This window comes from Staurois parvus, unplaced genomic scaffold (assembly GCF_062004578.1).
Source record: "Staurois parvus isolate SC_StPar_1 unplaced genomic scaffold, SC_StPar_1.0 ptg000144l, whole genome shotgun sequence".
NCBI classification, from domain to species: Eukaryota; Metazoa; Chordata; class Amphibia; order Anura; family Ranidae; genus Staurois; species Staurois parvus.
The window spans coordinates 1,329,430-1,351,898 of NW_028317940.1; the positions used below are offsets into that span (position 1 = coordinate 1,329,430).

The window sequence follows — 22,469 nt, forward strand, 5'->3', positions numbered from 1 at the left end:
ACTCACCTCTCCAGTCAGCAGGTGGAGGATCTCCAGGGCGAGGTTCAATATCATCTCATTCCTCACAAAACTCAAAGTTTGCTGATTGTCCATCATGACGTCCTTGTAGAGGTCCTTGTGTCCTTCTAAATACTCCCACTCCTCCATGGAGAAATAGACAGTGACACCCTGACACCTTATAGGAACCTGACACACACAATGATACAGTCACCATCCAGACACATGCCTTGTCTGTTACTGGAGAATGTCCCAGAATTCCCAGCACCGCTCACCTCTCCTGTCAGCAGCTCCATCATCTTCTTGGTGACTTCTAGAATCTTCTGCATGTTGTGTCTCTCAGGGTTTAGGGAGTCACGTGGAGGCACTGTGATGGTCATATGATCACCTGACTTCAGAAGAGGGAATCTCTGTATTGGGGAACCAATAGGAACATCATGTTAGACTCCCAGAATCCTCCTCACCTCTCCGGTCAGGTCTGTGTTTTATTAATAGAGATGAGATTGATGTCATGTGACCTCCCAGAATCCTCCTCACCTCTCCGGTCAGGTCTGTGTTTTATTAATAGAGATGAGAGTGATGTCATGTGACCTCCCAGAATCCTCCTCACCTCTCCGGTCAGGTCTGTGTGATGTCATGTGACCTCCCAGAATCCTCCTCACCTCTCCGGTCAGGTCTGTGTGATGTCATGTGACCTCCCAGAATCCTCCTTACCTCTCCAGTCAGGTCTGTGTTTTATTATTAGAGCTAATAGAGCTCAGTGATGTCATGTGACCTCCCAGAATCCTCCTCACCTCTCCGGTCAGGTCTGTGTTTTACTAATAGAGATCAGTGATGTCATGTGACCTCCCAGAATCCTCCTCACCTCCCCGGTCAGGTCTGTGTTTTATTAATAGAGATGAGAGTGATGTCATGTGACCTCCCAGAATCCTCCTCACCTCTCCGGTCAGGTCTGTGTGATGTCATGTGACCTCCCAGAATCCTCCTCACCTCTCCGGTCAGGTCTGTGTATTATTAATAGAGATGAGTGATGTCAGGTGACCTCCCAGAATCCTCCTCACCTCTCCGGTCAGGTCTGTGTTTTAATAATAGAGATCAGTGATGTCATGTGTCCTCCCAGAATCCTCCTCACCTCTCTGGTCAGGTTTGTGTTTTATTAATAGAGATGAGAGTGACGTCATGTGACCACCCAGAATCCTCCTCACCTTTCCGGTCAGCAAGTAGATGATCTCCAGGGTGAGGTTTAGTATCCTCTCAGTCATGTGACTCCGGTCCTCCTCCATCCTCATTTGGTCATGTGATCTATGCCGGTTTTTCTGTAGGCAGAGAGCGGAGAATTAAGTGAACTGTATTGGTTGTACATTATTAGGATGGGGATATAAGGGGTTAATAGTTGGGCTGCCCCCAGTTGGAATTGGCACATGTAGATTGGGTTTACTTAGTGTTTGTCGTGTTTCTTGCCAACTGTTGACCTGTTATATCTTGTCCTACCTCCCTGATTAGAAATTACACTTTCTGTTTTCTCTCTGAACTGGTTTTGCTTAGTTTTAGATCTGCAGACAAGGACTTTCTTACTGCTCCTTGCTGAAGGTTCGGTAAACCAACAATAAATACTATTAGTGTGCGGCCTGGTGATGCTGCCTCCTCGAGTTCAAACAGGGGTGTGGACCTGGAGGAATAGGCATGGTCTGGTATGGCCTATATCAGCAAATGTGTGGAGAACCATCCACCTTGACCAGAAACCCTGGATAAATGTAGAGGTTCAATCTCTTCTGAAAGCCAATGATTCCATGTTCAGGCTTGGTGGCACAAGGAGAAACCCCACTGCTAGTGTAAGGAGAGCTAAGGCTAAATATATTCACATAATTCAGTCACTTTTCCACAACCAATGGAGCATGTTGGGGGCATTAAGAGCATTACACCAGCATGAATGCAGAATGTTCGACAGATCCTTCTCTTCCTTATGCTCTGAACAATTTTTAAGCGCATTTGGAGGAATTCAACACTTTCCTTGGCTCCAGGCTCAACCCTTAAACAGGGCAACTGCCCTTCACGGTGTCGAAAACAGGGTTGAGGAGTTCCTTGCTAAAAGGCAACCTTCCAAGGCTTCATCCTCTGATAATTTTTCAGATTAGGTGCTTAGAGACTGTGCACACCAATTTTAAGTGGTGTCGAGGGACAACTTTCTCTAGCAACTTTCATCACATTCCCTAAGACTACTGCAATTATTCTTGTCCCAAAGAGATAAACAGTGTTATGCCTGAATGATCATCACCCAACAGTACCAACCCTAGTCATGGTGAAATACTTCAAAAGGCTGTTCATGGCACATATGAAGACGACGATTGCCTTCAGAGTAGACCCTCAGAATGCCCACATCCTTCAGAGTAGAGCCTCAGAACAGTCATAGTCTTCAGAGCAGACCCTCAGAACAGTCATAGTCTTTAGAGCAGACCCTCAGAACAGTCATAGTCTTTAGAGCAGACCCTCAGAACAGTCATAGTCTTTAGAGCAGACCCTCAGAACAGTCATAGTCTTCAGAGCAGACCCTCAGAACAGTCATAGTCTTTAGAGCAGACCCTCAGAATAGCCATAGTCTTCAGAGCAAACCCTCAGAATAGCCAAAGTCTTCAGAGCAGACCCTCAGAGTAGCCATAGTCGTCAGAGCAGACACTCAAAATAACCATAGTCTTCAGAGCAAACCCTCAAAATAACCACAGTCTTCATAGTAGACCCTCAAAATAACCACAGTCTTCAGATAGACCCTCAAAATAACCATAGTCTTCAGAGCAAACCCTCAAAATAACCATAGTCTTCAGAGCAAACCCTCAGAATAACAATAGTCTTCAGTGTAGACTATCAGAATAATGATAGTCTTCAGTGTAGATCCTCAGAATAACCACTCTTTAGATCAGACCCTCAGAATAGACATAGTCTTCAGATTAGACCCTCAGAATAACCATAGTCGTCAGAGCAGACCCTCAAAATAACCATAGTCTTCAGAGCAGACCCTCAGAATAACCATAGTCTTCAGAGTAGACCTTCAGAATAACCATAGTCTTCAGAGCAAACCCTCAAAATAACCACAGTCTTCAGAGCAGACCCTCAAAATAACCAAAGTCTTCAGAGCAGACCCTCAAAATAACCATAGTCTTCAGATCAGACCCTAAAATAACCATAGTCTTCAGAGCAAACCCTCAGAATAACCATAGTCTTCAGAATATGCCCGCAGAGTGCACATAGTCTTCAGAGAAAATCTTTATAACATCCATAGTATTCAGAGTAGACCCTCAGAATGCCCATCGTCTTCAGAGTAGACCATCAGAACAGCCATAGTCTTCAGAGCAGACCCTCAGAGTAGCCATAGTCTTCAGAGCAGACCCTCAGAGTAGCCATAGTCTTCAGAGCAGACCCTCAGAGTAGCCATAGTCTTCAGAGCAGACCCTCAAAGTAGCCATAGTCTTCAGAGCAGACCCTCAAAGTAGCCATAGTCTTCAGAGCAGACCCTCAGAGTAGCCATAGTCTTCAGAGTAGACCCTCAAAATAACTATAGTATTCAGAGCAAACCCTCAAAATAACCATAGTCTTCAGAATAGGCCCTCAGATTGCACATAGTCTTCAGAGAAAATCTTTATAACATCCATAGTCTTCAGAGTAGACCCTCAGAATGCCCATCGTCTTCAGGGTAGACCCTCAGAATACCCATAGTCTTCAGAGTAGACCCTCAGAATGCTCATGGTGCTTAGAGTAGACCCTCAGAATGCCGAACGTTTTCAGAGGAGACCTCCATCAGGATGCCTACAGACAAAACCAATCTACTGGAGATGCCATTTCACTGGTATTTCATCTGGCTCTTGCTCACTTGGAGAATAAGGATTCTTCTGTTAGACGGACTGCTTTTTTGGATTCTTGTTCTGCTTCTGTATTCCTATTCCACAAACCCCAATACGTCAACTTACTTTACTCAGAATTAGCTCACTTTTGTTCAACCGGGTACAGGACTTTTTAATAAATAGGTCCCATTCTGTTAGAATTCACAGTATTTCACCCTCTTCCATCATCCTCAATACCAGATCTACCTCGGGACGTGTCTTGAGCACCTTACTGTATGCACTGCTGACCTACTATTGCTTAGCTAAGTATCTAAGTGATCATATTATGAAGTTCTCAGATGACACGGCAGTAGTGGGACCCATTACTCAATGTGAAGAGTCCACGTACAGGCAGAACATTTTCCGTTAAATAGAACATTTTTTTTTGTAGGTCTAAACAACAGACGTAAAAGCAGGGACAACTGAGGAGAGAAGAAGGAGTTTCAGAGTGAAGACTATATTCTGGCCCCATAAGTGGGGAAAAGTTCTGCCCCTGAAGGGGTTAATCTGGGTTCCCACACTATATATGTGTGTATCATCATCTGCTGGAGATAAAAGACGTCACAGTGGCTACGGAGGAAGAGGACGGATATGACGATGGAGGAAGAAGAAGGACGTGACGATGGAGGAGGAAGGATGTGACGATGAAGGAAGAGGATGAAAGTGACGATGGAGGAAGAGGGCGGACATGACGATGGAGGAAGAGGATGGACGTGACGATGGAAGATGACCGACGTGATGATGGAGGATGAAGATGGATATGACGATGGAGGAAGAAGATGGATGGGACGATGGAGGAAGGGGACGGACATGACGATGGAGGACAAGGATGGATATGACGATGGAGGAAGAGGATGGATGTGACGATGGAGGAAGAGGATGGACGTGACAATGGAGGAAGAGGAAGGACATGATGATGGAAAAAGAGGACAGAGGTGACGATGGAAGAAGAGGACGAATGGGACGATGGAGGAAGGGGACGGACATGATGGGGGGGTTACCGAGTATAAATATAAAATCAGATCTTATTACCTCCTCTGCTGCCACTTCCAGCAATGTCTCCTCTCTACTTCCTCCCGACTCACCTCTCACCCGGAACTTCCTATTTATACCTGACATCACTTCCTGTCTTCCATAGAGACTTCCTGTCTGGGTAGAAGTGAGATTGCCACCTTGTGGAGCCCTGAGAAGCGTCTGGTAGTGTGACCCCGGCCTTGCGCTGGGTGTGTATGGACTGTATGTCCTCATAGAGGGGTCACCTCCATTCCCACCAAGGGGGACAGAAATAGATTACTGATTGGGATGAACAATTTTGGCACTATGAGTTTTGCAGCAAAGCTGTTTAGGAATTTCGTCATAATTACTCTCTAAGTTCTCTTTATCCGACACTGCTTAGGAGAAATTTGCTTGCCAAAATCTACCTTGGTGAAACCTTCCCAGGTGGCTTTGCAAGCTCTTTGGTGTTGCTGTTCATTCAAAGAAGGTTCAGGCAATGGAAACATGGGTGACACGGGTCAGATGTACCCAACAACAAGCAGACCTCCTCTACTACAGCAGAGCAGGACGGGGTCCCATACCCTAGACTAGATATAGAATCACCCCTCCTCTCCCGTATCTTTTATATGGTATATGAAAAGAACCTAAGTGATGAGGAAAGGGTGGAAATGGCTCCTGACTCCAGGATGTGGTGAGGGATTAGCCAGATATTGTAGGAGAGTGAACTTCTCCAAGGAGAGGGGGAGGATACAACATAGAGGGGCTGGTAGAGTCTAAACCAGTTCTTTTTAAAGGTGGTTTTCATGCAACAGAGACCATAGACCCCAGCATGGCAGCACGAGGTAGCTGGTGTCTGGGGTACTTCAAGAGACTGCTGGGAGCCCCATGATGGTGGAAGCAAGTCTAGCTATGGCTGCCCACACTGACCTGACATCTGTTTCTAGGAACAGTGAGGAGGGAGACAAATCCTGAGTTCTGCAACTTCAGTATCTCAGCAAGTCAGATGGCTGGGCTACAGATCGGGTGCAACGGGAAAGACAGCAGCAAAGAGGGTGCAAGACTGCCAAAGATCCTTGATATAAGAGACAAACTGCAAGGACATGCACCATAAACCCAGTTATCTAATGTCATGGTCCCCCTCCGGATCACTGCACCCCACCTTTCCCAGTACATGCCCCTGTGCCTGCACGTAGCCCACATAAAGTGGTGTGCTGGCCTCCATGGAGCTGCCTCCTGCTGAGAGTCCCCACACCTCTCCTTGGCCGAGCGCCAAGGAGTCTGCCTCCCCACTGTGCCTGCATGTGGATTCCCCACAGGCAGGCCACCTGGATGTCACTGCACGCCCCCTCCCCTTGTCACGGCGGCCACAGCGTGGCCTCGATGTTCTCGCGCTCTGAACCCGCTGGAGACTAAGGCCGCGCTCCCTTGGCCAGATTGAGGTGGGGCTTGTTGCCACGGCAACCCAACACCAGGGCGGCTGGGTCCTGCTTCGGAGATAAAAAAGCGGAGCAGGACCCACGCAGTGTGTGTCTCCTCCCTGCTCGCTCCGCAAGCTAGTGTGCTGGGAGAGGTTCTGAAGCCCCTCGCCCTCCCAGGACACTGGACTTAACCCACTGCCTGCCAGTCTGCCACCCTGTTGTGTCACTCGGACCTAACCCATTGCCTGCCAGAGTCTGCCTCTCTGTTGTGGGCCCAGACGGTGCTACGGACTAACCCCCCTTTGTTGCCTACCACCTTGTGGTATGGACTCAGCTTCTTTTTTTTGCCAGAACCTTGTTATACACATCGTGTGCCCTCCAAATCACGCAATTTAAGTCTTGTGTGTCCCACTGCACTCCGCATGTGTTCTGTCCCACCTACACCTCCATCACATCCATCCCGACAATCAACAGGCACCAGACATGATGTAACCCAGTGATGTCCTCCAGCAGTACTGGCCAAGCCTTACTGCTAACCCCAAGGTCAAAGGGTACTAAGAATGAACAGTAATGTCTTCCAACAGAGGTGCCCCTTTACTGATGCCATTCCTAGGTCAACAGACACCAAGCATGATGCAACACAGAGATGTCCTCCAGAAGTTGACAAGACAAAGCTTTTTTTGTGGTTAAGCAGTAAGATGGGGCTTTGTTTCTTTCAAAAATGATAGCTCTTAATGAAGCTCCTTCATCTCTTTTTTCCATCAGCTTTTCTTTGGAGATTTTTTTTTTCACCATTGAGAATTTGACCAATTCTGAATGTACCGAACCTTCTTCATGTTTAGCAATCCTAAGTACTAAGCATTGGAGTATTCATGCATGCTCACCAAAACAGCCAAGGCGGTGCCATGGAATCTTTTTCTCCGGTGGGCCGAGGATGTACCTGGGACAGTATTCAACCTCTGGCAGAGGATCCACAAAGCGCAACCTGTACCCGTCCTTGGTGATCACATCTCTACTATTGCACTTGAATCACCACCACAAACAGCAGTGGGAGCAACTTAAAATCAGCAGAGCGCACAGTGGACATGCATCCTCCTATCCTTGTCTTCTTCCTCCTCCAGTCCATATTGCCAGCTCCCAGTCCCCAACACCACCAGATTTTGATCGATCTGCTTTTAAGGCTTTCAGTTGCAGCCAGTACTGTGGTATCCAAGAAATATTACAGGCTCACTGGAAGAGGTGGTCTGTTGCAGCTCTGATTCATCCATGCCCTCTTCCATCCTCAGCCTCAAAGCTTCATCCTATTTAAAACCTCAATCATCCATTGCCTTACGCACAAGATGCCTGTCGCTTGCAGCTACTACCACATCAACCTGACTAAACGTTTGCAACTGTTGTGCCATATCAGCTGGTGGACACTGTCCCCATCCACCAGCCATTTTCTACTGGCCCCAAGTTTGATAGCCCCATGGATTTTCATGGTCATATCTGTTACTGGCCCTAATTGGCATGGCCCCATGATTTTTTATGGTCCTATCATCTACTGGCCCCATCTGGCATAGCCCCATATTATTTGATGGTCCTATCATCTACTAACCCCAACTAGCATAGCACCATGGGTTTTCATGGTCATATCCTCTACTGGCCCCAAATAGGGTAGCCCCAAGGGTTTTCATGGTCCTAATTGGCATGGCCCCATGGTTTTTTATGGTCCTATCATCTACTGGCTCCAACTGGCATAGGCCTATGGGTTTTCATGGTCCTATCTTTTACTGGCCCAAGCTGGCATAGTCCCATGGGTTTTCGTGGTCCTATCTTTTACTGGCCTCAAATGGTACAGCCTAGTAGATTTTCGTGGTCCTATATTCTACTGTCCCCAACTGGCATAGCCCCATGGGTTTTCATGGTCCTATTTTCTACTGGCCCCAAACAGGATAGCCCCAAGGGTTTTCATGGTCCTATCATCTACTAGCTCCAACTAGCATAGGCCTATGGGTTTTCATGGTCCTAACTTCTACTGGCCCCAACTGGCATAGTCCTATGGGTTTTCATGGTCCTATCATCTACTGGCCCCAATGGCAAAGCCCTATGAATTTTCATGGCCCTATCTTCCACTGGCCCCAACTGGCATAGACCCATGTCTTTTCATGGTCCTATCTTCTACTGGCCTCAAATGGCATAGTCCCATGAATGTTCATGGTCCTATCTTCCACTGCCCCCAACTGGCATAGCCCCATGTGTTTTCATGGCCCTATCATCTACTGGCCCCAACTGGTATAGCCCAATGGGTTTTTGTAGTCCTATCTTCTACTGGCCCCAGCTGGCATAGCCCCATGGGTTTTCATGGTCCTATTTTCTACTGGCCCCAAATAGGATAGCCCCAAGGGTTTTCATGGTCCTATCATCTACTAGCTCCAACTAGCATAGGCCTATGGGTTTTCATGGTCCTAACTTCTACTGGCCCCAACTGGCATAGCCCCATGGGTTTTCATGGTCCTATCTTCTACTGGCCTCAAATGGCATAGTCCCATGAATGTTCATGGTCATATCTTCCACTGCCCCCAACTGGCATAGTCCCATGTGTTTTCATGGTCCTATCATCTACTGGCCCCAACTGGTATAGCCCAATGGGTTTTTGTAGTCCTATCTTCTACTGGCCCCAGCTGGCATAGCCCCATGGGGTTTCATGGTTCTATCTTCTACTGGCCTCAACTGGCATAGCCCATTTAATTTTCATTGTCCTGTGCTCTACTGGCCCCAAATGGCATAGCCCCATGAATGTTCATGGTCCTTTCTTCCACTGGCCCCAACTGGCATGACCCCATGGGTTTTCATGGTCCTATCATCTACTGGCCTCAACTGGTATAGCCAAATGGGTTTTTGTGGTCCTATCTTCCATTGGTCCCAGCTGGCATAGCCCCATGGGTTTTCATAGTCCTTTCTTTTACTGGCCTCAACTAGCATAGCCCATTGGGTTTTCATGGTCCTATCTTCTATTGGCCCCAACTGCCATAGTCCCATGGGATTTCATAATGCTGAGCCTTCATTGTGGTATAATCTTTATGGAACATGTATGGTTTGAACCTGAATAGTAATCTGCCTTCTATGATACGGGGTCGATTTCTGGAATGGTTGGATGGTCAAAAAAAAGTGTTGGAGGGGAGGGCAATGAGAGTAAAAGAAAAGGTGGTGAGACATTAGAAAATGGTGAAATGAAAGAAAACATGGATATTTAGGCACATGTGGTATTTCTTAGAGCTTTAGGTGATTGTTTGTAATTGTTTCAATGAAAAGGCCGGCAAGATTAAAAAATTGTCCGACTTTATGGGATCACACAAAGTCATCAAATGTACAAAAAAATAAGAATGGATACAAATAACTGTCCTATTTATCAAAGTTTGACATATAAAGCATGTTTGTATCTGAAGAATGCCCATCTGACCCATTCATGAGTTCTGGCTGATAGCTGAATGCATACAGTGAAGGAAATGCGTATTTGCTCCCCTGCTTATGTTGAATATTTGCCCACTCACAAAGAAATGATCGGTCTAAAAATCGAATGTTCGGTGTATTGTAACACTGAGAGACAGAATAGCAACAACAAATTCAGCAGAAATGCATGTCTAACAAATTATGCACCGATTTGCGTGTTCATGAGGGAAATAAGGATTTGATCCCCTTCACAAAACATGACTTAGTACCTGGTGGCAAATCCCTTGTTGGCAATCACAGAGGTCAGACGTTTCCTGGAGTTGGCCCTAAGGTTTGCACACATCTCAGGAGGGATTTTGGCCCACTCCTCTTGGCAGATCCTCTCCAAGTCTTTAAGGTTTGGAGGCTGACGTTTGGCAACTCGAACTTTCAGCTCCCTCCACAGATTTTCAATCGGATTAAGGTCTGGAGACTGGCTAGGCCACTCCAGGACCTTAATGTGCTTCTTCTTGAGCCACTACTTGAGCAGCCTTGGCCGTGTGTTTTGGGTCATTGTCATGCTGGAGCACCAATCCACGACCCATCTTCAATGCCCTGGCTGAGGGAAGAAGGTTCTCACCCAAGATTTGATGGTAGATTGCCCCGTCCATCGTCCCTTTGATGCGGTGCAGTTGTCCTGTCCTCTTAGCAGAAAGACACCCCCAAAGCAGAATGTTTCCACCACGTTTGAAAGTTGGGATGGTGTTGTTGGGGTCATAGACAGCATTCCTCCTCCTCCAAACAAGCGCAGTTGAGTTGATGCCAAAGAGCTGGATTTTGGTTTCATCTGACCACAACACTTTCAACCAGTCCTCCTCTGCATCATTCAGATGTTCAGTGGCAGACTTCAGACGGACCTGGACATGTGCTTTCTTGAGCAGAGGGACCTTGCGGGCACTGCAGGATTTCAGTTCTTGTCGGCGTAGTGTGTTACCAATTGTTTTCTTGGTGACTGTGGTCCCAGCTGCCTGGAGATCATTGACAAGATCCTCACTTGTGGTTCTGGGATGATTCCTCACTGTTCTCATGATCATTGACACTCCACGAGGTGAGATCTTGCATGGTGCACCAGACCTAGGGAGACTGACAGTTGTTTTGTGTTTCTTCCATTTGTGAATGATTGCACCAACTGTTGTCACCTTCTCACCAAGCTACTTGGCCATAGTTTGGTAGCCCAGTCCAGCCTTGTGTAGGTCTACAATCTTACCCCTGACATCCTTGGACAGCTCTTTGCTCTTTGCCATGGTGGAAAGTTTGGAATCTGATGGTTTGATTGCTCCTGTGGACAGGTGTCTTTTATACAGGTAACAAAATGAGATTAGCAGCACTCCCTTTAAGAGAATGCTTCTAATCTCAGCTTGTTACCTGTATGAAAGACACCTGGTAGCCAGAAATCCTGCTGAATGATAGGGGATCAAATCCTTATTTCCCTCATGAACATGCAGATCAGTCATCATTTGTTAGACATGCATTTCTGCTGAATTTGTTGTTGCTATTCTGTCTCTCATTGTTACAATACACCGAACATTCGATTTTTAGACCGATCATTTCTTTGTGAGTGGGCAAACATTAAAAATCAGCAGGGGAGCAAATACGCATTTCTTTTCCTGTATAAGGCGAGGGGGGGAGGTGGTGGCTGACTTATAAAAACAAAGCAAGGTGGGCCTCCCCAAATTCCCACCAGACCCTTATCTAAGCATATCTGACCTCATCTTACTCCTCTTTAGTAAGCCAGCAGCACTTTGAAGTCTTTAGTGATCTCTGATCTCCTTATAAAGTGTTTCTTCCATGATAAAGATCAGAGGAGCGCTCAACCACGTGTTTTCTGAGGTGTATATCAAGGTGTGCTTCCTCCCAGTGTGAGATCCCTGATGTCCGGCAACATATCATCCATATAGAAGACATTTCCCACACTCAGGATACTAATACACCTCGAGGGTTGTGTGGGTTCTTTGATGTTTCAGAAGACATTCCCTCAGTGAAAGACGCTTCCCACACTCAGCACACAAATAGAGCTTCTCCCCCAATATGAGATTTTTGATGTTTGACAAGTTCAGATTTCCGTGGATAACATTTCCCGCACACAGGGCAGGAAAACAGCTTTTTTCTCGTATGCCATATTTGATGGGCAGTAAGAATGGACTTCCGTGAAAAACATTTCTCGCATTCAGAACAGGAAAACGGCTTCTCCCCCGTGTGAGACCTCCGATGTTGGGTAAGACTGGTCTTGCCTGAAAAACATTTCCCGCACTCAGGGCAGGAATACGGCTTCTCCCCAGTGTGAGATCTTTGATGTATAACAAGGTCTGATTTCCATGGAAAACATTTCCCGCACTCAGGGCAAGCATAAGGCTTTTCTCCTGTGTGCAGTCTCTGATGCCTGGAAAGATGGGTCTTCTGTGAGAAAACCTTTCCACAGTCAAGGCAGGAATACAACTTCTCCCCCTTGTGCAATCTCTGATGTATGGAAAGACAGGACTTCCGTGAAAAACATTTCCCGCACTCAGGACAGCAAAACGGCTTCTCCCCCGTATGAGATCTGTAATGTATGTCGAGTTTTGATTTATGAAGAAAACACTTCCCGCACTCAGAGCAGCAATGAAGCTTCTCACCTGTGTGAAACCTCTGATGTACAGTATGGCTTACTTCAGAGGTGAAAATTTCCCCACATTGAAAACAGGAAAATTTCTTCTCCCTCTGAACCCCGGACCCATCCCCCACATTACGAGGTTGCTCAGAGTCAGAGGAATTCCATGGTCCCTCCACACTGGGAAGTCCACCATCTATAGTGGAGCTCATTGTCTTTTCTCCGGCACAATCTCCTGGGATGTCCTCATCTTCCATTTTACAACCTGGAGATAAAGTGAGACGATCCTTTGAGGGTTTCTCCATGGCGGGTCCTGGAAAAATAGAAAAACATCATCAATAGATAGGAGGGGGTTAGTTCACTTCCATCAAGATTCCATCTGGATCAGGGAGATAGGAGGGAGCAGATGTTTTCTGTGGATGTCCCAACCAGCTGAGACTCTTCCCTTCTTCAGTCAAAGGGCCTTTGCTCCTCCTCCCAGATCACTTCTACATTTACACCACCTTGTCAGAGGAGCAGGAACCAATGGGGGCTGGGGGGGCGATAACAGAGCAGAGATAAGAGAAGAATAGACTCTGGTCACCTGTGCTGATCTCTGTAGGAGTGTCCTCCTCTAGGAATGTTCTCCTCATTCCAGCCTTCTCCGTATATTGCTGATCATCCCTCACATACGTCTCTTCTACTTCACCCTCAACTTTCATGTTCATCAGATCTTCACCCTAAAGCAACAGAATGGCAGAAAATAACATCTGTAACATAGAAGGATTTATGATGTGAGATCACATAGAACATCTCATCTTGTAGAGTCCACACATCGTCTCCACATGTCAGAGTGTTCCATCACTTTATGTTCCCGACCCTCAACTCCACCGACCTGATGATGGTGAGGGATGGTGTGATCTTCCTGTGTGGAATCCCGGGAATACAGAGGACGGGGACATCTCTCTGGTGGGTTCCCATGACTGGATCCATCTACCTGATGATGGTGAGGGATAGTGTGACCTTCCTGTGTGGAATCCCGGGAATACAGAGGACGGGGACATCTCTCTGGTGGGTTCCCATGACTGGATCCATCTGTAGGAAACACACACACTGACTGAATCCATTGTTTCTATCTGTTTATCAGATGATGGAGGATCTAGGTGGATCCTCCGTACTGCTCTCTCCTTTCCAATAAAGTCTCCTCTTACCCGGTGATGTGAGAGGCGGCTGATTGTCCATCATGACGTCCTTGTAGAGGTCCTTGTGTCCTTCTAAATACTCCCACTCCTCCATGGAGAAATAGACAGTGACACCCTGACACCTTATAGGAACCTGACACACACAATGATACAGTCACCATCCAGACACATCCCTTGTCTGTTACTGGAGAATGTCCCAGAATTCCCGGCACCGCTCACCTCCCCTGTCAGCAGCTCCATCATCTTCTTGGCGACTTCTAGAATCTTCTGCATGTTGTGTCTCTCAGGGTTTAGGGAGTCACATGGAGGCACTGTGATGGTCATATGATCACCTGACTTCAGAAGAGGAAATTTCTGTATTGAGGAACCAATAGGAATATCATGTTAGACTCCCAGAATCCTCCTCACCTCTCTGGTCAGGTCCGTGTTTTATTAATAGAGATGAGAGTGATGTCATGTGACCTCCGAGAATCCTCCTCACCTCTCCGGCCAGGTCTGTGTTTTATTAATAGAGGAGAGTGATGTCATGTGACCTCCCAGAATCCTCCTCACCCCTCCGGTCAGGTCTGTGTTTTATTAATAGAGATGAGAGTGATTTCATGTGACCTCCCAGAATCCTCCTCACCTCTCCGGTCAGGTCTGTGTTTTATTAATAGAGATGAGAGTGATTTCATGTGACCTCCCAGAATCCTCCTCACCTCTCCAGTCAGGTCTGTGTTTTATTAATAGAGATGAGAGTGATTTCATGTGACCTCCCAGAATCCTCCTCACCTCTCCGGTCAGGTCTGTGTTTTATTAATAAAGATGAGAGTGATGTCATGTGACCTCCCAGAATCCTCCTCACCTCTCCGGTCAGCAAGTAGATGATCTCCAGGGTGAGGTTTAGTATCCTCTCAGTCATGTGACTCCGGTCCTCCTCCATCCTCATTGGTCATGTGATCTATACAGGTTTCCTGTAGATCAATAATTTATAACAGCGAATGATCTGGACTGTACTGGTTGCACAACATTAGGATGGAGATGTATGGGGGGGATAATATGAGATAAAAGATGCCACAGTGACTATGGAGGAAGAAGACGGGCATGACTATGGAGGAAGAGAACGGGCATGACTATGAAGAGGAAGAGGATGTACATGATGATGGAAGAAGAGGACAGACGTGACGATGGAGGAAGAGGACGGATGTGATGATGGAGGAAGAGGACAGACATGACAGGGGGTTCCTGGGTGTAAATAGACAACAAGATCTTATTACCTCCTCTGCTAACGCTTCCAGCAATGTCTCCTCTCTACGTCCTCCCAACTAGGGTTACTGGGTGTAAATATTTAGCACTCTGTCCAACTTACTGAGATGGAGACACATTAACGCAGGGGCTACACCCCCTACACACCCCCATACATACAAATCATGATTGCCTATAAATCTTTACCTCTGCTTCTACCCAAAATACTGAGCACCGCTCTGATGAAGACCAAACTCTGGATGAAGTTTTCTTCAGAAACCAACTCTTCTTGGACTTTTCATTTCCTGGGTTCCCTCTGGGGTTTTTCTAATCAAACTCCATGTCACTACTGTTTCTTTGTGCCGTAACACTGTACCATGTCCAGTAGTACTGAGGAAATCAGAGGGAGGAACCACAGAGCTCTGTGAAGGACCAGGAGATCAGCACTTCCTGGTGGTGTTGGTTTCTGAAGAAGACTTCAGCCGGCATTGGAGCTCCATTCAGAGAGGGAAGAATTGACCTTTACAGGGAAAACTTTAATTTGGGTTTGGTGACAAAGTGATCAGTTACACCCACTCCTGTTTTCTGTCCCCATTACTTTTCTTCTATACCAGTGTTGTCACTTCAATACGAGAAATCTGATGAAATACTGAGAGAGTTAGAAACACTTTGGACAGATAAATTGGATATCGATTGGTCTAGGTGTACATCAGACTGAAAAGAGGGGGATTTAAAGGGCAAAGCAGGGTGGAGAAATTTGGTTCCTCATAATGGAGAGTGATGGGAGATATGATAAAATATGGTCTTATTACCTCCTCTGCTGCCAGTTCCAGCAATGTCTCCTCTGTAATTCTTTTAACATGGAACTTCCTGTCTGTAACTGACAACATTTCCTTTCTGTACCTGATAACTTCCTGTCTACCATAGAGACTTCCTGTCTGGGTAAAAGTGAGTTCACCGCCTTGTGGAACTCAGAGGAACTGCCGCCCCGAGAAACGTCTTGGAGTGTCAATCGGGCCTTAACAGTAAGCAATTTCTATATTTCTTTCCTATAGAAGATTTTTACTGACCGGCAGAAATTTTATTAATCTAAAGAGTACTCTTTATATCCTAAACCCTCTTTATTCCTGATATACAACTGTAAACCGATGCTTCAGTCCATATACACTGTTCCAATCTGTCATTCATTCAAGGTACATGCACCTCTTTCATGCAAAAAGTATGACCAGCTATGATAATTATGCGATCTGTAATATTGATACGGTTAGGATAGAGTGCTCATCAGCAACTCATGTGAAGCGATTCTTATGGTCTTTATACATTAATTTGAATATCATTTGATTATTGTCTGTCATGACTTGGGAATCAGCTTCCATCAGGAGCAGAATAGCTGACCAGGTCTGGTTGAGCAAGCTGGACAAATGGTGGCCATCCAGAATAGACACAGAGCACGTGGCATGCCTACACACTTAGTGAAAGCCCTGAGAAGGGCCAAGTCCAAGGTACCACCTAGTCTTTGCCAGAGCTCCTAGAGGTGGAGAAGTTAGGCTGCAGGCGATGCTCAGGTTATAGTCCTCCAACTCACACGTGCAGGTCAAGACTGAGAGCAAATGAAAACTCCCTTGCAGTGCTTGGACAATGGACTCACAAGGCAACAGGAAAGACAGGAGAAATAGCAAGAGGACAACACAGAGACAACAGCAAATACAGGTGGGAAAGACACGGATGCTGATATAGAGACTGAGTGGAACTCACAGAGAAAAAACATTGATGCCAATAAACAGGTAACAAACTGAGGTGCAAAGAGAGACACTGAGGAAGATGGAATGCAGGGAGGAGTGTATGGATTGACAACAGAAGAAGAAAGACTGAGGAGCACAAGGCTAGAAGAAAACTGGGACACACTAGGAACACAAGGCTAGAAGAAGACTAGGACATACTGGGAACACAAGGCTGGAAGAAGACTGGGACACACTGGAAACACAAGGCTGGAAAAAGACTAGGACACATTGAGAAAACTAGGACATACTGGGGACACAATGCTGGGAGAAGACTGGGACACACTGGTAACTCAAGGCTGACAGCAGGCTGGGACACACTGGCTACACAAGGCTGGAAGCAGACTGGGACACACTGGCTACACAAGGCTGGAAGCAGACTGGGACATACTGGGAACACAAGGATGGAAGCAGACTGGGACATACTGGGAACACAAGGCTTGGAGTAGACTGGGACACACTGGGAACATAAGGCTTGGAGTAGACTGGGACACACTGGGAACATAAGACTGGAAGAAGACAGGAACACACTGGGAACACAAGGCTGGAAGAAGAAAAGGACACACTGGGAACACAAGGCTGGAAGAAGACTGGGAAATACTGGGAACACAAGGCTGGGACACACTGGGAACACAAGGCTAAAAGAAGGCTGGGACACACTGGGAACACAAGGCTGGAAGTAGACTGGGACACACTGGGAACACAAGGCTGGAAGTAGACTGGGACACACTGGGAACACAAGGCTGGAAGCAGACTGGGACACATTGGGAACACAAGGCTGGAAGCAGGCTGGGACACACTGGGAACACAAGGCTAAAAGAACACTGGGACACACTAGGAACACAAGGCTGGAAGCAGGCTGGGACACACTGGGATTACAAGGCTGTAAGCAGGCTGCAACACACTGGGAACACAAGGCTGGAAGAAGACTGGGCCACACTGGGAACACGAGGCTTCAAGAAGACTGGGATACACTGGGAACACAAGGCTGGAAGAAGACTGGGAAATACTGGGACACATTGGGAACACAAGGCTGGAAGCAGACTGGGACACATTGGGAACACAAGGCTGGAAGCAGGCTGGGACACACTGGTAACAAAAGGCTGGAAGCAGGCTGGGACACATTGGGAACACAAGGCTGGAAGCAGGCTGAGACACACTGGGAACACAAGGCTGGAAGCAGACACGGGCATACTAGGAGCACAAGGCTGGGAGTAGACTGAGAAACACTGGGAACACAAGGCTGGTGTCAGAGCCTGAAATCGAACCTGGGCCTTCTGCAGTGAGAGACAGTGTTTCTTCTCACTGAGCCACCTGGAATGCTGGACAGCTCCCTTGACAATTCTTTGGATGATCCTGCCTTTTTCCCTGTTTTGTCTTGAACCTTGAACTCCTTGCTCCTCCCATGAACTTCCTATAAAAGCCATGTCTCTGCACTTCCTGGTTGCCAGATTATTGTGCCTTACCAGCCAATATCCCGCTTACTGTTCCTGCTGCTGTCTTCATCTACATTACCAACCTTTGGCTTGCTACTGACTACGATTCTGCCTCATCCTATCTACTACCATTGGTGACCGACCCTTGACTTGTGACTGACTCCGCTTCTGTTTGATCCCTGAACTGTTTGATCCGCTTTTGGTTTCCAGCCTACTCATTCCCTGGTGGGGTGATCCTGAGATCTGCGACCTGGTATTCACACGCAGCCAAATCCATCTCCACCATTAGGAGCTCTGGGGAAGACCGGTGGATGCTTAGACCCCGCACCTCAGGTGAGCCTGCGTCATTCCCAGGGTGGGCCGCTGGTGTACCAATCCTGCTGGTTTCAGGTAAGCCTTACAACTGCTGTAGCAACTGGTCTCTGAACCTGACCCAGATCGTGACAGCTGGAGTATACTGGGACACACTGGGAACATGAGGCTTGGAGTAGACTGAGACACACTGGGAACTCAATGCTGGGAGAAGACTGGGACACACTGGTAACTCAAGTCTTAAAGCAGACTGGGACACACTGGGAACACAAGGCTGGAAGCAGGCTGGGACACATTGGGAACACGAGGCTGGAAGCAGGCTGGGACACATTGGGAACACAAGGCTGGAAGCAGGCTGGGACCCGCTGGGAACACAAGACTGGAAGCAGGCTGGGACACGCTGGGAATACAAGGCTGGAAGCAGGCTGGGACACGCTGGGAACACAAGACTGGAAGCAGGCTGGGACACATTGGGAACACGAGGCTGGAAGCAGGCTGGGACACACTGGGAACACGAGGCTGGAACATACTGGGAACACGAGGCTGGAAGCAGGCTGGGACACACTGGGAACACGAGGCTGGAACATACTGGGAACACGAGGCTGGAAGCAGGCTGGGACACATTGGGAACACGAGGCTGGAAGCAGGCTGGGACATACTGGGAACACGAGGCTGGAAGCAGGCTGGGACACATTGAGAACACGAGGCTGGAAGCAGGCTGGGACACACTGGTAACACGAGGCTGGAAGCAGGCTGGGACACACTGGTAACACGAGGCTGGAAGCAGGCTGGGACACACTGGTAACCCGAGGCTGGAAGCAGGCTGGGACACACTGGTAACACGAGGCTGGAAGCAGGCTGGGACACACTGGTAACACGAGGCTGGAAGCAGGCTGGGACACACTGGTAACACGAGGCTGGAAGCAGGCTGGGACACACTGGGAACACGAGGCTGGAAGCAGGCTGGGACACACTGGGAACACGAGGCTGGAAGCAGGCTGGGACACACTGGGAACACGAGGCTGGAAGCAGGCTGGGACACACTGGGAACACGAGGCTGGAAGCAGGCTGGGACACACTGGGAACACGAGGCTGGAAGCAGGCTGGGACACACTGGGAACACGAGGCTGGAAGCAGGCTGGGACACACTGGGAACACGAGGCTGGAAGCAGGCTGGGACACACTGGGAACACGAGGCTGGAAGCAGGCTGGGACATACTGGGAACACGAGGCTGGAAGCAGGCTGGGACATACTGGGAACACGAGGCTGGAAGCAGGCTGGGACATATGGGAACACGAGGCTGGAAGCAGGCTGGGACATATGGGAACACGAGGCTGGAAGCAGGCTGGGACACTCTGGGAACACGAGGCTGGAAGCAGGCTGGGACACTCTGGGAACACAAAATTGGAAGCAGGCTGGGACACGCTGGGAACACAAAATTGGAAGCAGGCTGGGACACGTTGGGAACACAAGATTGGAAGCAGGCTGGGACACACTGAGAACAGAAGATTTAAAGCAGGCTGGGACACGCTGGGAACACAAGATTGGAAGCAGGCTGGGACACGCTGGGAACACAAGATTGGAAGCAGGCTGGGACATACTGAAGATTTGCTTTGGTTCAGCCCCCCCTTGCCATCTGTTTGATAATTCCTCACCCATTAGCCTTGAAATTGGCCACTACCGATTTTTAACATTTGGCTGTCCTTGACTTCTGTGGGGTTGGGATTCAATATCCCAACTTCAGTGAAGCTTTCCAACCTTTCAAAACCGAGCCAAGGTATGTTTGGCTCATCACTACCAAAGGTATAGAGTCCAGCCCAATTCCAAAACTTCATAAACTGTGGAATCAGGCTCAGCGGCACCTAAAATTGAATTTGTTGTCTGGAATAGTATACTCAAACACACAACATTGACAGATGCTCTGTATAAGTTCATTCATCTGTATGTAGTCATGCTGCCTAAAAAATTGTTAGCTGAGTTAATGGCTTGCCAAGGCTGGGGGGAAAGAGTTCATTTGTGTGCTTCTGTTCACTGGCATTTTGGATTCAGCCCCCCCACCTGTGATATAAAAAGAGGGAAGGCTGAGCTTCGAGGCCCGCTCTTGGCCCACTCTTAGCCGCAGATGTTATGAGTGCATTGGAGGAGGACAGCTGCGCATTGCAGTCCACCAGGGAGACTCCGGGGATCCGGAGAACTACCGGGACTTGGAGAATGACAAAAATGGACTACTACCTTTTGGAGGTATGCCTGGGCAGCCAAGTAGAGTTAAATAGGGACATTTTTGCATGTCGTTATTCACGTTGAACTGTATGAACAAAACTTTTAAGTAAAGTATCCTCAACTGTTTTAAGCCTGCTCTGAAGTTATTCCAAAGGGTGGGCATGATGGTTCTGTTGTATGAAAGAGCTTGGGTCAGTGAAGCATATGTGGGGTATGAAGCAAAGCCACTACAAAAGGTCTACTTGGCAAGTTTTGCTATGGGTAACCAAGAACTAGTGTAAGGTACATCGCAGCCAGTCGGGAAAAGAGGTACCTGGTTTAGGTGATGGGTCCTCCAGTAGCAAAAAGTTTGGTCATCTTGAATCCCCTCCAACGGTCGGTTTCCCATACTGGGACCAAACCCAACATTATGGAGACCCATAACCTGGCAGCATGGTACAGGAGTGACGGAGTTAACAAGTACACGCATACGGTCTGCTCTCTGCATATGGTGGGACCCCATTCTGTTAGTGGGGAGTAAGGTAACGGGTACGCTGGACTGGTGGGGAGGGGGTGGGCTCAGCAGTAGCCCTCCTAAATGCAACAATTAACTACTGCAATCATCTCTTTGTTGGGGAACTGCCCAATGCTTGATTCTCAAATGACCAGAGCCCCCCACTGGCAATGATGAACACGTGCACGGCAAAAGGTACCCCAACTTGCAGGGAGTTGCCCCACGCACATGTATGAAATGCATTGAGAATATTTCATGCAGTTTATTTTCAGTGCATGTAAGCGGACCTGCAAGACAGGCATCTGTGGGCATGTGCATGGTTGATTAGCAAACCAGATGGCTGACAAACTGCAAATTGGTGGCAATCTAACCAAACTAGTGTGTGTGGGCAATAGGAAGGGCAAAAGAATGTCAGGAGTTGAGCTCATGAGATAGTTTTGGGAAGCTCAAAAGTGTGTTTCAATTGCCTCCTAGGTGCTTCACACCCCTTAGAGTTCCCTAGATTGTATGCGGGATTTGTATCTAACTGTGTGTGGCCAGCCAGGTAGATTTGTGTGGAGTCTCCCTCTATTGGCGACCACTGGTATTGTCGGCTCAATGCTTCAAATAAGCTTTCTCTTCATTCTTCGTCCACCAATCAAGGCCCAGGTTTCAGGTCTCTTTGAGCATACCTCCTTGACACCCTCCTTTGATCTTGATCTTCTGGTATTGTAGCACTGGTGTTAGTATCTTTAGGCTTGCCCCAGCTGGACTCCCTCCCTCGCCCCTTCATTTCTCCTACTGTTTGTTCCCTACCCCTCCATCGGAGGAAGTCCGCCCCCATCATATTATCCACTGCAATTGCCTGATCCACTACCGTACAGCTGATTTAATTTTATTTAATTGGTTAGCACTTCTGCCTGGCAGTACTCGGGTCGTTGGTTCAAATTCCAGCCACAGCACCACCTGACTTTGCATGTTCTCCCTGTGCCTGCGTGGATTTCCTCCGGGTACTCCGGTTTCCTCCCACACTCCAAAGACATGCTGGTAGGTTAATTGGATCCTGTCTAAATTGGCCCTAGTATGTGTATGTATGAATGTAAGTTAGGGACCTTAGATTGTACACCCCTTGAGGGTCAGGGACTGATGTGAGTGTACTATATATATGTAAAGCACTGCGTAAATTGACGGCGCTATATACGTACCTGAAATAAATAAATAAAAATAAATAAATTGCACTTGTGTATTCTGTATTCACCAATGTATGGATCTCTGAAGTGTTGCTGTAACCTATTAAAAGGGGGTGCCTACCTGCTTTCCCAAGCATACTTTCTGTGTACCCATGTTAAAAACCTAATTTAAAAAAAAAAAAAACATGTTGGGTCAATTGGAGCAGCCATAGCTGGAATGCCGCCACCATGATGGGGCTCCAAACATGCTGCTGAATGGCCTTCCAGTCATAACTGGAATGCCGCCATCATGGAGCTTCAAGCATGCAGCTTCT

At 47.7% G+C, this 22,469-nt stretch overlaps 4 protein-coding genes across 4 annotated transcripts in view; all 4 read right to left on the reverse strand.

Annotated features, from left to right (window-relative positions):
* LOC149465039 (uncharacterized) overlaps positions 1-178 on the reverse strand; it is a 61,637-nt gene extending 61,459 nt beyond the window's left edge. The window contains exon 1 of the mRNA XM_089673788.1: positions 7-178. The gene's annotated coding sequence lies outside the window, so the exon portion shown is untranslated. The remainder of the gene's footprint in view (positions 1-6) is intronic.
* An 11,123-nt stretch (positions 179-11,301) lies between these two features.
* LOC149465043 (uncharacterized) overlaps positions 11,302-22,469 on the reverse strand; it is a 76,593-nt gene continuing 65,425 nt past the window's right edge. Inside the window, 2 exon segments of the mRNA XM_089673789.1 lie at positions 11,302-11,753; positions 11,756-12,384. Coding sequence (XP_089529915.1) covers positions 11,592-11,753; positions 11,756-12,384 — 791 coding nt within the window. The 3' untranslated portion in view covers positions 11,302-11,591.
* LOC149465044 (uncharacterized) lies at positions 13,135-13,616 on the reverse strand. The gene is made up of 2 exons (XM_089673778.1): positions 13,532-13,616; positions 13,135-13,415 (listed from the first exon to the last, which is right to left on the reverse strand). The coding sequence occupies exons 1-2, from the start codon at positions 13,614-13,616 to the stop codon at positions 13,135-13,137; spliced, it is 366 nt and encodes a 121-aa protein (XP_089529904.1).
* Positions 13,646-14,477, reverse strand: LOC149465045 (gastrula zinc finger protein XlCGF53.1-like). The gene is made up of 2 exons (XM_089673754.1): positions 14,367-14,477; positions 13,646-13,876 (listed from the first exon to the last, which is right to left on the reverse strand). Exons 1-2 carry the CDS (start codon positions 14,448-14,450, stop codon positions 13,646-13,648), a joined length of 315 nt encoding a protein of 104 aa, XP_089529880.1. The 5' UTR covers positions 14,451-14,477.

Excerpts from the sequence above, each read along its gene's own strand:
- LOC149465044 (XM_089673778.1), bottom strand. The coding sequence starts at position 13,616 with ATGGAGGAGTGGGAGTATTTAGAAGGACACAAGGACCTCTACAAGGAC. Across the intron at positions 13,416-13,531 it reads GCCGCCTCTCACATCACCGG|ATGGATCCAGTCATGGGAAC; the intron begins GTAAGAGGAGAC and ends TGTTTCCTACAG.
- LOC149465045 (XM_089673754.1), bottom strand. The coding sequence starts at position 14,450 with ATGAGGATGGAGGAGGACCGGAGTCACATGACTGAGAGGATACTAAAC. Across the intron at positions 13,877-14,366 it reads TCTACTTGCTGACCGGAGAG|AAATTTCCTCTTCTGAAGTC; the intron begins GTGAGGAGGATT and ends TCCTCAATACAG.